This window comes from Etheostoma spectabile, chromosome 1 (assembly GCF_008692095.1).
Source record: "Etheostoma spectabile isolate EspeVRDwgs_2016 chromosome 1, UIUC_Espe_1.0, whole genome shotgun sequence".
Taxonomy (NCBI): Eukaryota; Metazoa; Chordata; class Actinopteri; order Perciformes; family Percidae; genus Etheostoma; species Etheostoma spectabile.
Window position 1 is genome coordinate 18,901,985 of NC_045733.1, and position 13,732 is coordinate 18,915,716.

Sequence of the window (13,732 nt, forward strand, 5' to 3'; positions counted from 1 at the left end):
GTGTGTGTGTGTGTGTGTGTGTGTGTGGGTGTGTGGATGACTTCACTTCCCACTTCCTGAGCTGCGCTGATTGCTTACACTCCTGTGGAGGAGGAGCAGGAGAGTGAATTCCTCCTGCCACTGAGTTATCACACACATGCTGACACATGACACACATGTGCATTTGTTTACACACACACACAATAATTGCACATGGAAGTACTACACATATGGTTTCTTTTTTCCCCCCTATAGAACCACATGCTTATGTGGACATATTGCTTGTATTTATGATCCCAGGCGGTGACTTTAATCTTGCAGCAAAGAGTTTTCCTCACAGATGGACCAACAGTTATTCACAGCCGACAGAACCACCTGACTTTAACTTCTGCCTGTCAATCAACTGTGGGGGCAACGCAAGCAGTGTGTCTCTGTATGCGCCATATGTTCTGTGCTTTGTGCTAAATATGACTCTTTGTTGTTGTTTTTTTGTCTCTGTTTGCAGGCCTCCCTCAATAAGCTAATGGAGACTCTGGGTCAGTCTGAGCCTTATTTTGTCAAGTGCATCCGTTCCAATGCTGAGAAGGTACAGTGCGCTCCCTCCAGACTGTGGCCACTTCACGGCCTTGGTTTTGTTTTCAAAGCATTTTTCATTTCCTTTTGAAGTTTGGACTTTTCTAAAGCTGTTTATCATTTTCCCTTCTTCTCCTCTGCTGCATGTTGCTTTTCCTTTTTTCTGCAATGTTCTCCTCTCATCGATGATCTTTTGTTCTTTTTCTCAGCTGCCCTTACGGTTTAATGACAACCTGGTGCTGAGGCAGCTGCGTTACACGGGTATGCTGGAGACTGTGCGCATCCGGCAGTCGGGCTACAACATAAAGTACAGCTTCAAGGTAACGCACGCACATCTACACCCTGAAAATACTCTTTCATCATCATCCCCATTATAATTGTTTTCTTATCACTTATATGATTTTATATCTAGCATAGTAAATTTGAAAGAAACAAGCTTTTGGAGCAATTGGAAATAAGTAAATACAGTACACATGTAAAGTTTATTTATAAGAAGTGGTAGCATGTAACACTACTTTAGTATAATTTTGGGATACATTACTTGCAATGAACTCATACTTCACTACATTTCAAAAGCAAAATATTGCACTGTTGACTCAATTACATTTATTTGAAAGCAATAGTCACTAGATACATTTGCAGATTAAGATTTTACCCAAAAAAGGTGATCTGAATAAATGATTCATTGTTAAAGATTAACTCCCCAACAGTATCTAAAGTAATTCAAATTACATCTTGCTCTTGAACAGCTTAGTTACTTTTTTCTAGTAAGATTTTGGGGCAGGGCTTTACCCTGAAACTGGGTTGGGCGGCTGTGGCTCAGGAGGGGGAGTGGGTCGTTCTTTAATCACACGGTTGGGGGTTTGATTCCTGGCTCCTCCTGTACTAGAGCAAGACACTGATCTTGCCACCATCAGTGTGTGTGAATGTGTGCGTGTGTATGAAGACAAATTGTAAAGGTCTTTACATTTGATGGAGTATTTTTAAAATTGTGCTGGTGCTTCTTTGACTTAATTATTTGAATACTTCTTCCATCACTAAAAGTGACAAAAGTATTGATACATTATATAAAGTAAACATTTTAAAATCTACAGCCCCAGTTTGCAATGCAGAATTTTGCAGATAAAATAAAAAGTTGTCTCCGAGCCCAGTTTGAGAATTATTTAATCAGACACATTTTCATTTTCATTTTTCATTTGCTGAGTACTACTAACCCCAACTAGTGAACTGACCTTTGTGTGTATAATTGATGCAGTTTCCCCCCTTCTAGTTTTAGAGTTATAACAGATCCACTTCATCCTCTATTCTCTCCAGAAATTCTAAGTATCATGTTATCCAGGAAGCAAACACTCGATAAGCCAGATGCTACGAGTTCAGCAGCAGATCACATTAACATGTTCCCTCTGTGAGGCGTGTGCAGGCCAGAACACTGATGCGCTATCAATCTCACTGCTCACGTCCCAAAACACAAACGACACCTAGGTTTCCACGACTTTAGGTGCCAGCGATGTATTCATCTCCAGCAAACATGTCGCTGATGTCGTTTGAGCCGCGATTCATTGTGTGTTGTGTCAAGGGGGAATTATGAGGGACGGGAGGTGGCAGCCATCTTAACCACACTGGCTTTTGTAAGAATGATGTCAACCCTTGGAGAAACACTGTGTGACTAATAAAGCAGATCATGTTTTCCAATGCTGATTGGTAGTGAGTCTTTTGGACGGAAAACGTTTGGGAGTGGCTCACTCCGGTTTTTGCTTACATTAGTTTCCATTTAGTGGTCTTGAATGTTCATTTGTGCCGCTCATGTCACGTCAAGGTTTTAGGCAAAGATGAAGTCACTGTGCTAGGTTCTAAAGCAATCACTTCACCAAACCACAACTTATTCCCCCATGTAACTTTAATGCTATCTACTGTAGACATGCAGGTAGGTTAGATGTTATTTGCTTGGGCACTGTGACTCCTCGTGCCTCCTGAATACAATCAAAAGTAATTTAAATCATGGCACTCCAATAGTAGAAAAAAAGTCATTTCAGAGTCATTTTAACAACATTAATTCTGTCCATAAAACTGTCCCAGTGGCTCAGCGTAGTGCACAGACCTTGCTGGGGACAGTTTCACTATTTTACAAGTTAACCAGATGTCATTGTGTAATTTTAAGGTATTTTTACTTTACTTACTGTAGGGTAGGGCTGCACCATATGGGGAAAATATCTAATTGCCATTATTTTGACTGACATTGCATTCGCGATATGATTCACGATATTAGAGGGAATGATCATTTTTGTATAATCTTTCTCATTTTCATTCAAATTAAGATTAAACCGATTTTGTTTTTTGACGATTTAGTCTGTTGAATACAATTTGTAGGCCTTGCCGTGTCTTCAGCACCACGCTACTTAATTCAGAAAGGTTTGACACTATTTTGCCCCTTGCGATTTGGATATTGCACTAGTTCATATTGCGATTTTGATGAAATTGCGATTAATTGTGCAGCCCTAATGTAGGGTGGTGCCGCTGTTAGCTTGGGCCCTTCTGTGTGGAGTTTACCTGTCCTCCCCGCTTTAGTGTGGGTTGCTGCAGGTTGTCCTGCTTCCTCTCACTGTCCAAAGACATGCGGGTTAGGTGAATTGTTGACTCTAAACTGCCTGTAGGTGTGAATGTGAGCGTGAGCGGTGTCAGCCCTGTGATAGTCTGGCGACCTGTCCAGGGTGTACCCCACCGCTCGCCCTACGCCAGCTAGGATCGGCTCCAGCTCCCCCAACAACCCTGTCAAGGATCTGCAGTTACACATAATGGATGGAAGTACTTTACTTAAGAATATCTACTTCATGCTACTGAATGTGGATTCTTCTACTTTACTATATTTTAGAGGGAAGCAAGTTTGCCTCCATAAAATGTATCCAACAGCTAAATTACTAGTTACTTTTAAGAATAAGATTTTACTTTAAAAAATGTGATCATCTTATAAAATACAGTGCTTTGTTAAAAGTTAAAGCAGTGGTTTTGGTTGTTGACTTGTGACAAAAAACAGTGTACTGCAGTGTACTGTAGTTGGGGCTGCGTTTCATGCTTTAGATGTCTTGTGAGTATTAAGCAGTTCCGACAAAGCAACAGTTACCCTCTAAACCAAGGCTGCCCAATTTGGGGCCCGCGGACCAAGTTTGGCCCGTGTTCCTTTTGTTTTGGCCCCCCATGGCATATGACATGCCCCTGCTTATTTTCCTCTTATTTTGCTGTAAAATCCTAACTGGAATGACTACGATACTTTGTTTTATGCAGCTAAAAAGTACATCATCTGAGTTTTACAGCAATGTGAAGCACAGTGTTGCTAACCTCCCTTATTAAATTAAGCACGTAAGTTTTAGCTGCCAAAAATTAGCCGTGCTAACGTTACTGGTTTTGAGTCAGCCAGTCAAGATGGAGCGATCCAGGCAGTGGCACACTGATAAAAGAACATTTAGTAAGTCAGCTGGAGCCCTAATGTTGAAAGACTTTTGAAAAACAAAGACAGGGCTCATGTCTACCACTATTGCAAGTGATAAATAACTGTAAATGTTGTGTAATATAATATATAAATGCAGATTAAAGAGCAGTATTATTTTAAAAATTTACTTTTTGGCCCACAGCCTTTCATCCAGACACATTTTTGGCCCTTCTTATGAAAGAATTTTGGCACCTCTGCTCTAAACTTCTCAGACGGTTTTATATGAATATTTGTTTGATGCCCAAATAGATACAATTATACAATATTTTAAAAATTAAAATAAAATAAAGATTGTAGTGGAAAAAAATGTATGTATGTTTTAGTAGCAGAGCGTTTTCTCTTCTTTCCTCTCCCATTAATCATCTCACCACCCCTCCGCCCCCGAGATTGAGAACCACTGGACTGAAATACTTAAAAAGCAGTTAAAACTAGCTCCACCTGGACCAGCTACAACAGTAAAAAGACTACTAACACATTGTTGCGTCAGCAGCATTCACAGTATAAGAACGTAATAAATAATACATCAGCCACTGAAGCCATTTTTGGTATTATTTGGAGTATTTTTTACTCTGGGTACTTTTACTGAAGTAGGATTTTGATCTTGTTTGCTTTTTTACATTGTACTGGTACTTCTTCCACCATTGGGGGAAAAAAATTCCCTTTAATATTTGAAAACTTACTGTATATAAAAAAGGACACAATATATTTAGTTATTTGTGTGGACTGACCTTAAAATCTACGGAGTGCAAACTCATAAAACTAACTATTTGGATGAGCTCACTCAGAGGATTTGAGCATCAGACATCTCCATTTAGCGCTGCGGTCAGCGCTAATGAGAAATATCTTGGGCATGGTATCACTGTGGAGGACTGTGCTGTTTCCCGACTCTTCAGAACAGAGCCTTTCCTTTGTCCTCGGGTCTCTGAAACACTCCCCGTGATTGTAATTGTATAAACACAGCATCTGTTTCCCTATCCACCCCCTGCAGCCCAGAGTGTATTGAATTCAGACAAAGAGCCTCAGTTCGAAGAGTGGGAGTTCAGCATATTTATGCCGTGATGTTTGAACCCCCTGCAAATATGGACAGCATGGACTTTTACCTGAAACCACATGAGCCTTTTTTATTTTTTATTTTTATTTTTTTGCTCAAGAGATGCTGCACGAGGTTGCTTATGTTTCTGCTGCAGGTCAAGAGTTATATTTTAAATTCAGAGCCACAGAGTTGTACAACCCCAACCAATTAATCCTGTGTTCAGTCCAGATGGCTTTAGCAGAAAGTAAACCTTTTGTTAAACACATTCCTGGACAGAAATCGTGTGACCATGACACAAATGTAAAATCCAGAACAGATACAGTAGGGCAGTGTTTCTCAAATGGGGGTATATGTAACCCTAGGGGTACTTTGGAGTACTACAGTGGGGACGTGACATTTTTGCAAAAAAAATGCTAATATAAAAATGTCATGCATAATTTCTAAAATAATTATACTATAATAACAAATTAATTAAGTGATGGATTCTTAACATTTCAAATGTAAGATTTAAATGTTTTTGTATAAAAAAAGGTTGTTTAGTGAATCTATCCCTGCCAGCGCTGTATTGTACCTCTTTATTTAGGGTTAGTTTTCTACCAAAAAGGTTTTGCCCTGTTCAGGGGGTACTTGGCTTAACCCCTGTGTCGTCTTCACTTTCGAGGTCCTCTCGTATCCCTCGGGGCAAATTGACCCATGACTTATTTGGGGTTTTAAAAACAATTGTGAAATAAAATGTTACTTCATAATCTATTAACAAATATTGTCTTTATCTCAATTTCAAACAATTGAGATAACACATATGTTTAGGGAATGTAATCAGTCTCTACTAAAACACAATAAAAAATGAAAGTGGGATTTGTTTTTTGTCATGAGGTTATAATTCACGGTTAAAAATCCACTATGTGATCATTCTTATCTTGGAAAAAACATAAGTGGTCATATCCAGAATAATTTTCTGAATTGAGTCAGGGATACATGTTTATCACAGAAAATAAGGCCATTGATTTTCATGTGGAAAAAAATGTAACTTGTACCATTTTTTTTAAATTTTAAATGGCTCAATTTGACTTGAATACCATACAAGGGTTAAAGAAGCAATTCAAAGGGGGTACTATATTAAAAAAAAGTTTTAGAAACACTACTGTAGGGTACTAAAGATATTTCTCATCAACACATTTCCTTGTTTTCTTGATAGGATTTTGTCCATCACTTCTGTGTGCTGCTCCCAGAGGGCACCAGTGCTACCAGAGAGGGCATCCGGCGGAGTCTGGACCAGCTAGACCTCGAAGCAGATGGCTACCAAGTGGGAAAGACAATGGTATTTACCCTGGCCTCTCCTGTCCTCCCTTTTTTTTTTTTTTTTTTTTTTAATTAAACATGTTGCGATCATCTGTTAAAAATATACATGTAACACATTGTTCCTGTCTGAACAAGCTTCTTTACTGTACAAGCAACATGTACAAAATGTGTTTGTCATTACAAATGAATGCGTTGTTCAGCTATCTGAAGTTATGTTTAGATTTCATTGGTGGTCCCAAAGTTTCCTACGACAGCAGAGTGACAGCTCATTGTATATAAACTTATATTATATCTGATAATATTAAATGTGATGAATTGGTGCAGCCAGTGTGATATGCTGTCGCTCCATGTACGTTTTTGAACTCGCTGTTTGAAAATATGGTGTGGAAAAAATGAGAGCCAAACTGTGGTTTTCTTCTGTTAAGTCATTGTTTGGTGACATTGGCGAAAAGAAAATGTTTGGGCTCATTATTGTATGTTATGTGTTACTGTGTTAGTGGAGTCCAAAACCCAAAACTGATTGACAAGGATAATGTGGGGGTTTAAAATGACTGGAACTCAGTTAGTTTATTAAACCACAAACTATAAATAGAGTCATAGACAAAGGGAAAGGGTAGTGTTGGGGATAACCTCATATTAACTAAAAAGCATCCTCCCTCTGGGGGACAAAAAAGGATGTAATGAAGACAGTGTCCCGTATTTGGTGTGGCTATGAATGAGTCATGATGGAGGGGATGCCTTTGGGATGCTGTCTATATAATTAGTGGATCATACCTGACATAGTTGTGGCCATGTATCTAGCCAGGGATCTCTGAGGTTTGTGTGTGAGCTTTTTTAAAAGTGTGTGTGTGTGTGTGTGTGTGTGTGTGTGTGTGCGTGTGCTGACTCCCATCGTGGTCCCTCCTCTCAGGTGTTTCTGCGGGAGGCTGAGCGGCAGCGTCTGCAGGCCGTACTCCACACAGAAGTTCTCCGACGCATCGTCACGCTGCAGAGGCGATTCAGAGTCCAGCTGAAGAGGAAGCACTTTCTCAGAATGAGAGAAGCGGCGATCTGCATCCAGGTACCGTACAGGGCTTTGCATTAGCAGTGCGCTCATCTCCATCGGCTTCATTTCAGGCTTTTCCTTTAGTTTGATTTAAATCACCTTTTTGTTGTTTTTTGTTTAGGTAAATGTTCCTGAGAGTTGTTTATACTATCGGCTGGGCGTTGATTCAGTATTATTGTTTATTATTATTATTATATTATTAATAAGATGATCCCATCATGTCGTAGTTTTACAAAATTTAGTTGTGCAAATTTATGAATCCAAGCTGATTTTAATTAAAGACTAACAAATAGGTTTTTGTTTCACTGAGGTGAGACGGGTTGTATGTTGAATGAACACAGTTCATGTTATAAATGATTTACCTTACATTTGTAATATTGTGATACAAATCAATATCAGAAAAATATTGGTAATAATATAGCGCTATTCATTTCTTGCGTACTGCCCAGTCCCAGCTCAGTGCAGCCCTACATTTGAATGAAAGGACCAAAGGTGCATGTTAATATCAAGGGTGTTTTATTTTAGTTCCTAAAATGGAAATTACTTTTAAGAGTAATGTGAAATCTGTGTAAAACTTGTCACTCACAGACATATCCACTGTTGCTCTGTGAATGAATTGTTTTTTAAGTCCCAATGAGAAAGTAAATTGAGATTGACTTTTGAGTAAAGATGGCTTATACTTCTAATGGAGTTGCTGTATTGAGTGAACAAAAAAAAACGTATGTAGTATCATGAAAACAATTTATCATTATCATCATCTCTTCACAGAAATGGTGGCGTTTGTACCAGTCCATAGAAGAGGAAGAGGAGGATTATGACCCTAACGTCCAGGAGAGGGCAGCTCTGTGTCTGCAGACACACTGGCGAGGTTCCAGGGAGCGTCAGAAGTTCAGGCTGTGGAGGGAGGCCGCTCTGGTGCTGCAGAGGGCATGGAGGTTATGGCTCCACCGGCGCTGCACAGCAGCTCTGCTCATTCAGACGGCCTGGCGCTGTCATCAAGCCAGAGAAGCCTACTTGCGTCTGTATCATGCTGTGGTACAACTCCAAGCAATAAGCAGAGGATTCCTCACCAGGCAGAGGTAAGCCATTCTGTCAAACACCTTATTCTGAGCTAGGGCTGCACAATAAATCATATTTTTTCATTTTTTCATCATCATCATCGCGATATCAACTTGTGCAACACATCACGAAAGGCTGCAAAAGAAAGACACTCAGTGATTTTATTGTTAGTTAAAAGAAAATGTTAGTGGAAAACTGCACTTTATAATGTATCCGTCTTTCTTTTTTTAGTGGTGCCTTTTGTATGCAATTCCATTTTCAATTTGTTCAATAAAATCATGTTCTGTGTTTTAACAAAAGCAAATATGTTTCGCATTTTTACAAAGGCTTAATGCTCTGCAAATAGCTTAAGTGACTGCATCATTTTTGCTCAAGCTGGTGAAAAGCCAGATTAATCTTTGCACACAGCTCCTGTAGTGTATTTGGTCATTGTTCAGTGTGCTTATAGAGCGGGCTTGGTAAGAGCATGCCATTACGCAAGCAGTCCAACCCCAAGCTGCTCTGTAATCAGCTGAGCTGCCGAGTGCAAGACTTTTGACTTTGGTGAATACTTGTGGAAGTTTTGTTCTGAATAACAGTTTAAAATGTATCTTGATCATGAGAGTAGGAAGTTGTTTGGCATGAACTAAATTTGTAGCGATGGCTTCTTGATTGACAGCTTCAAAAAACGGCAAGAACAGACAAGGAGGGACAAGAAGGAGCAGCAGGAGAAGCTGCTTCAACTGCAGAATGGCCAGGTGAGTCTCTCACCAGAGGAAGAAGAGGATCCGGCTGAGAGGATAATGGGGTTGGACCTCAGCACGTGGGAGGATCGCTCCTACGAGCAGCGAGAAAGGAGCCTCCAAACCCTCAGCAGCCATGAGGGTGCGGCTCAAGAAGAAGGAGAAGAAAGAGAGCATGCTAGGACCAAAGAGAATGCCTCTAAAGTGCAAACTGAAGCACCGGACCCGATGCAGACCTCCACTGTGGTGGTGCGAGAGAGGTCCAGAACTACAGACGAGCCCAGCCAGAAAACCACTCGGGCCAAGAGAGAGAGCCGGCGGATGAGAGAGTTGGAGCAGGCCAAGTTCAGCCTGGAGCTACTCAAGGTGCGGGCGACCAGCGGCGGACCCTCATCACCATCTGAGGAACGCCGCTGGTCTCTGGAGCTGGTGCCCCCGGCAACACCACCTCTCCCTTCGCCCCAGGGCACGCCCGACAGCCAGAGCTCCAAAGGCAGCTTTGAGCTTCTCAGTATGGATGACGAGCCACCCAAGGCTGTCGAAGAGGTGACAGACAGCGAGGACCTCTGCTCCCCTGTTCCTTTGGTAGGTCCGGAACCTGAGCCTAATGCCGAGGTTGTTTCAACAAACCCAGAGCCAGTGGAACCACATAGGACGGTGGTTTCTGATGCTGGCGGCCAGGGCCAGACCAAAATGAATCTGGCAGCCCCCTCTGCCCCCACACATCCGCCCAAAATCGAGAACTACCTCCCTACCTTTTACGTTCCTTCGAGCGAGGGCAGCACTGTCGTCTCTTGTCGTCCCGCCGAAGAGCCCAGACAAACCACCGAGGCAGCCGTCTCTACATCCACCACTGTTACCAAGACTCTCAAAGAAAGGCGGGAGTCCTCGCGTCGCCCAGTGGTGGTGGTCATCAGCATGCAGAAAGAAACGCCACTAAGCCAAGAGCTGAGTGATATTGTCCGTCCTCCTGTAGAGGTTCGAGATTGGGCATCCCAGACTGGGGAGAAGGCAGACCCAGCTCCCGTCCCCGTTCCTACCGCTGTCCCCCAGGCCGACCAGGCTGTCATAGAGAAGCTGGTGCGACTAAACGAGGAGAAGGAGGTGAGGCAGCGTAATCAGCGGCAACAGAACGAGAAGGAGATGATGGAGCAGATCAGACAACAGAAAGAAGTGCTGGAGCGCCAGCGTCTTTACTTCGCTCAGTACGAGAGAGACATGTTTGAGAAACACAGAGGAGAAGCTCTGCACAGAATACAGCAGAGTCGGCAGGCAGGACAAGATATTGGCGGAGCCGCAACCTCCGGAAAGCCCCTTAGACCCAGTTCCCTGCTAATTGAGAAAACAGCAGGGCTAGTTCCTCATGGCAGAACACAGTCAGTCTCCACCCCCCCGTCAGTGCGCTCTCCGCCGGGTGTAGACCCACAGGGCGGTACCCCTCACCCCCAGCTGCCTCCTCCACCTGCTTCTGTTCCCAGAGAAAGACGCAAGGAGAGGAAGCCTGTTGCTGAGGGCTGGGCTCCCAAACTCACGCTGGAGTCTAAAGATGGAGGAGGAGGAACCAGAGCCAGAGCAGCAACCAAGAAGCCACCAAGTACTCAAAAAGACACCGTTAGTACGACGGACAAGCCGAACATCTTCTTCTCTCCAAACGACAAAGTCACATTTACAAAGTGAGTAATGAAGTCAAACATTGCTGTTTGCGTTTTTGTTATCTCGTTTTTAGTTTTTTTCCAATCAAACTCAGGTGTATTGCTAAGTGGGTTTTTATATACATGGAATTAGCAACAATGAATATATTAAGAGAAAATAAAGAATAAACAAGACGGGTACCGCAAAAGTCAAGAGACACATTTGAAAGCTGCAGTAACCACATGGACATTTTCAATGACCTCTTTGGTAGAAAACTTAACTTTTCATTTATTAACATTTTGTTGGCTTTGTATCTTCTTTTTGTCCACGAGGTTCGACAGTGATGCTGTCACTAAGGAAACGCCTGCAGCCATTCCCAGAGAAGGACCATCACCAGTCTCCAAGCCCTCTAAAGGAGCAAAGGCGCGTGATGTAAGCAATCTCTCCCTTTTCTTTTTTTAGAAAATAGACATAGCATGCGTTTGGAAGTTTGCAGGAGTGTCTTTTTATGTTGTGAGTAAATTAATGAATCTTGGCAGCTCCCAGTCTTGCACTAAAGACCTACATGAAATGCAATGCACTAAAGCTCTTCTGCGGATAATAAAGGCACCTTTTAAACATGCTTTGTTATCACTTGTGATAAAACTCCAGGTTGGCAGAGCAGGCCAAAAAAAGAAAGCCAGAATGGCACGGACCCGCTCCGACTTCCTCACGCGCGCCCCCAGCCTGTCAGTTGGGGGCGATTCAGACGAGGATGACTATGATGGCGACAGCCCCGTCAGCCCCTGTCATTACACTCTACCCCTCTCCAAACAGAGCTCCACGGACGCGGGCTTAAGAAAGTCCTGTTTCAGTGACTCAGACATGGTAACCGGCGCCCACGGCGTAACAGTGGCCCTCTATATGTTTTTAAAGCGTGGCTTCTCTTTGATATTTCTAACCCCCTCAGCAGAGAGCGCATAGATCTGCACCCAAGCTGAACTTCAACAAACTTTCTAAAACTGTACACTAACTTTCCGTAAGAGTGGTACACATTTTAAATGTAAACCTTTAACATAGTTGCTTTTCTAACATGCTATGGCTTCTCTGTCTCCCACAGCTGTAACGCTGACTATTTTCCTCCCGGTTATTAACAATATTTGCATGTCACTTGGTTATATTTCCTCTCCCAGCTCTTAGCACTAGTCAGGTTTTTAACCTTGGGAATGCTTGAAAAAGGTCTTCATTCACTCTTGAACTTCTTCATCACTTAACAAATTTCTCGTGCCTTTTAACGTTTTTTCTTCCTGGGAAAACCGATGTTCTTCTTCTGTCATATGTTGTTGTGTCATACATATATTTCAAAGGAATTATTTGTTGTTTTGGTGCTTTGTAATATCATGATAACTATAAACAGCGTTAAAGGGGAACTATGCAGTTTTATTATTTTAATTTACCTTAACTGAACGGCTTCGGAGTCATTGGAATTATTATATGACTTTTTGTTCGGGTTGAACGGTGGTCGTCTCACTTCCCTTAGCGCCTGTGTTTCAGTTAGGAAAAAACACCGTTGCAACTTTTGCTTGCCGGCCTCAGCATCATGAAGTATTGCGTGATATCAAGTCTCGCTATGTAACAAATTGCTTCACAGCACTGCACACATAGGCCTACATGCCCCCATTCAGGAACTGATAGCTATAAAAACAAGGTAGTGATGAAGTTTTTCCACACTATTGTCATGGCTGTGCCGGCAAAAAATTAAAAAAAATTTGGAACGGAGAAAGAGGAAACGGAGGACTGACCGAGTGAGGAGTCAGACCCAAATAAACATAGGAGCTGCCAAATATCTATTCCGAAGCTGTAGGGGGAGCTCTATAGAGAAACCTGTGAGCAAAAAAGCGAGAAAACAGTATAGAAATTGCCAAAACTGTGTGGCGCCCCTTTAACACGTTTACTAATGATACCTAGAAGCTGCTGCTGCTGCTGTAGCACCAGTAGTGTGATGCTGCCATCTACTGGCTGGCTTCAACTTGTCCTTAAGTCATAATCTACTCATGTGAATTCACAAAAAGAGAGGCTTTTCTTGGGTTTTGGCCCATCTTGAACTAATCCGACTTAATGTTGTTCCAGCCTGCAAGCTCTGAGGAGCAAAATAAGATTCACAAAGCCATGTCCTCAGGAGATTTGGTCAAAGTGGACTCCATGCGCAAGAACTCGCAAGATGGAAGGTTTGTTCAGCAACTTTGTCTCTATGCCTTGGCCTTAATCTTAATAGTTAAGTTAGAAGTTAAAGTTAAAGCTATTTTAATTTTGATAAATGTTCGTCAATTTTGTTTTAATTGTGCACAGGGTCCGTAAGATGCGTTTCTGGGGCAAGACAAAGTATGGGGATAAGAAGACGTCCAGAGAAAAGTTGATCTGTGGGGCTGATTCCCTGGACGGAGACTATGGAGACACTGGGCCATTGCTGGGAGATGGTGCGTTATCCAAAAGCAAATACATAGGACTCTCACGTTGGGTGCTAAAATACTGTCTTTTTTTGCTTGGAGTAAATTTGACTTGGAGTAAATTTGACTCACTTGCACAAATCCTTTGTTTTTAACCGGTATCATTCCCACTGACGTGTCACTGACTGGAATCCTCTTTCACAGCAGGTCAGGAGAACATGTCGCCCCCCTACAGTCCTGACCTGATGTTGGATCGAGGGTTCAGAGACTTGAAGGAGAACAAGGAGCCGTCTCCCAAGGTGAGGCGACGGCGCAGCGTTAAGATCAGCAACGTGGCTCTGGAACCTGCTCAGTGGCAGAACGACGCGCTGCAGATCCTCACCTGCACCAACGACTACAGGAGCATGAACGACTTCCTCATGAAGAAGGTACAGACCAACATGTCCTCTCTGATTCTCTTGAGATCACGTGGGTGAAGAG

The 13,732-nt window shown here is 42.4% G+C and overlaps 1 protein-coding gene across 10 annotated transcripts in view; it reads left to right on the plus strand.

Annotated features, from left to right (window-relative positions):
• Positions 1–13,732, plus strand: part of myo9aa (myosin IXAa) — a 122,126-nt gene that overhangs the window by 99,366 nt on the left and 9,028 nt on the right. For 6 of the 10 annotated variants that reach the window (XM_032522615.1, XM_032522624.1, XM_032522644.1 and 3 more), the window contains 11 exons: positions 485–565; positions 762–872; positions 6,265–6,387; positions 7,279–7,428; positions 8,182–8,492; positions 9,131–10,867; positions 11,159–11,258; positions 11,478–11,693; positions 12,936–13,033; positions 13,155–13,282; positions 13,460–13,680. In XM_032522615.1, the coding sequence (XP_032378506.1) occupies positions 485–565; positions 762–872; positions 6,265–6,387; positions 7,279–7,428; positions 8,182–8,492; positions 9,131–10,867; positions 11,159–11,258; positions 11,478–11,693; positions 12,936–13,033; positions 13,155–13,282; positions 13,460–13,680 (3,276 nt within the window). The remainder of the gene's footprint in view (positions 1–484; positions 566–761; positions 873–6,264; positions 6,388–7,278; positions 7,429–8,181; positions 8,493–9,130; positions 10,868–11,158; positions 11,259–11,477; positions 11,694–12,935; positions 13,034–13,154; positions 13,283–13,459; positions 13,681–13,732) is intronic. The other 4 variants (XM_032522633.1, XM_032522652.1, XM_032522681.1 and 1 more) reach the window with 3 other exon arrangements.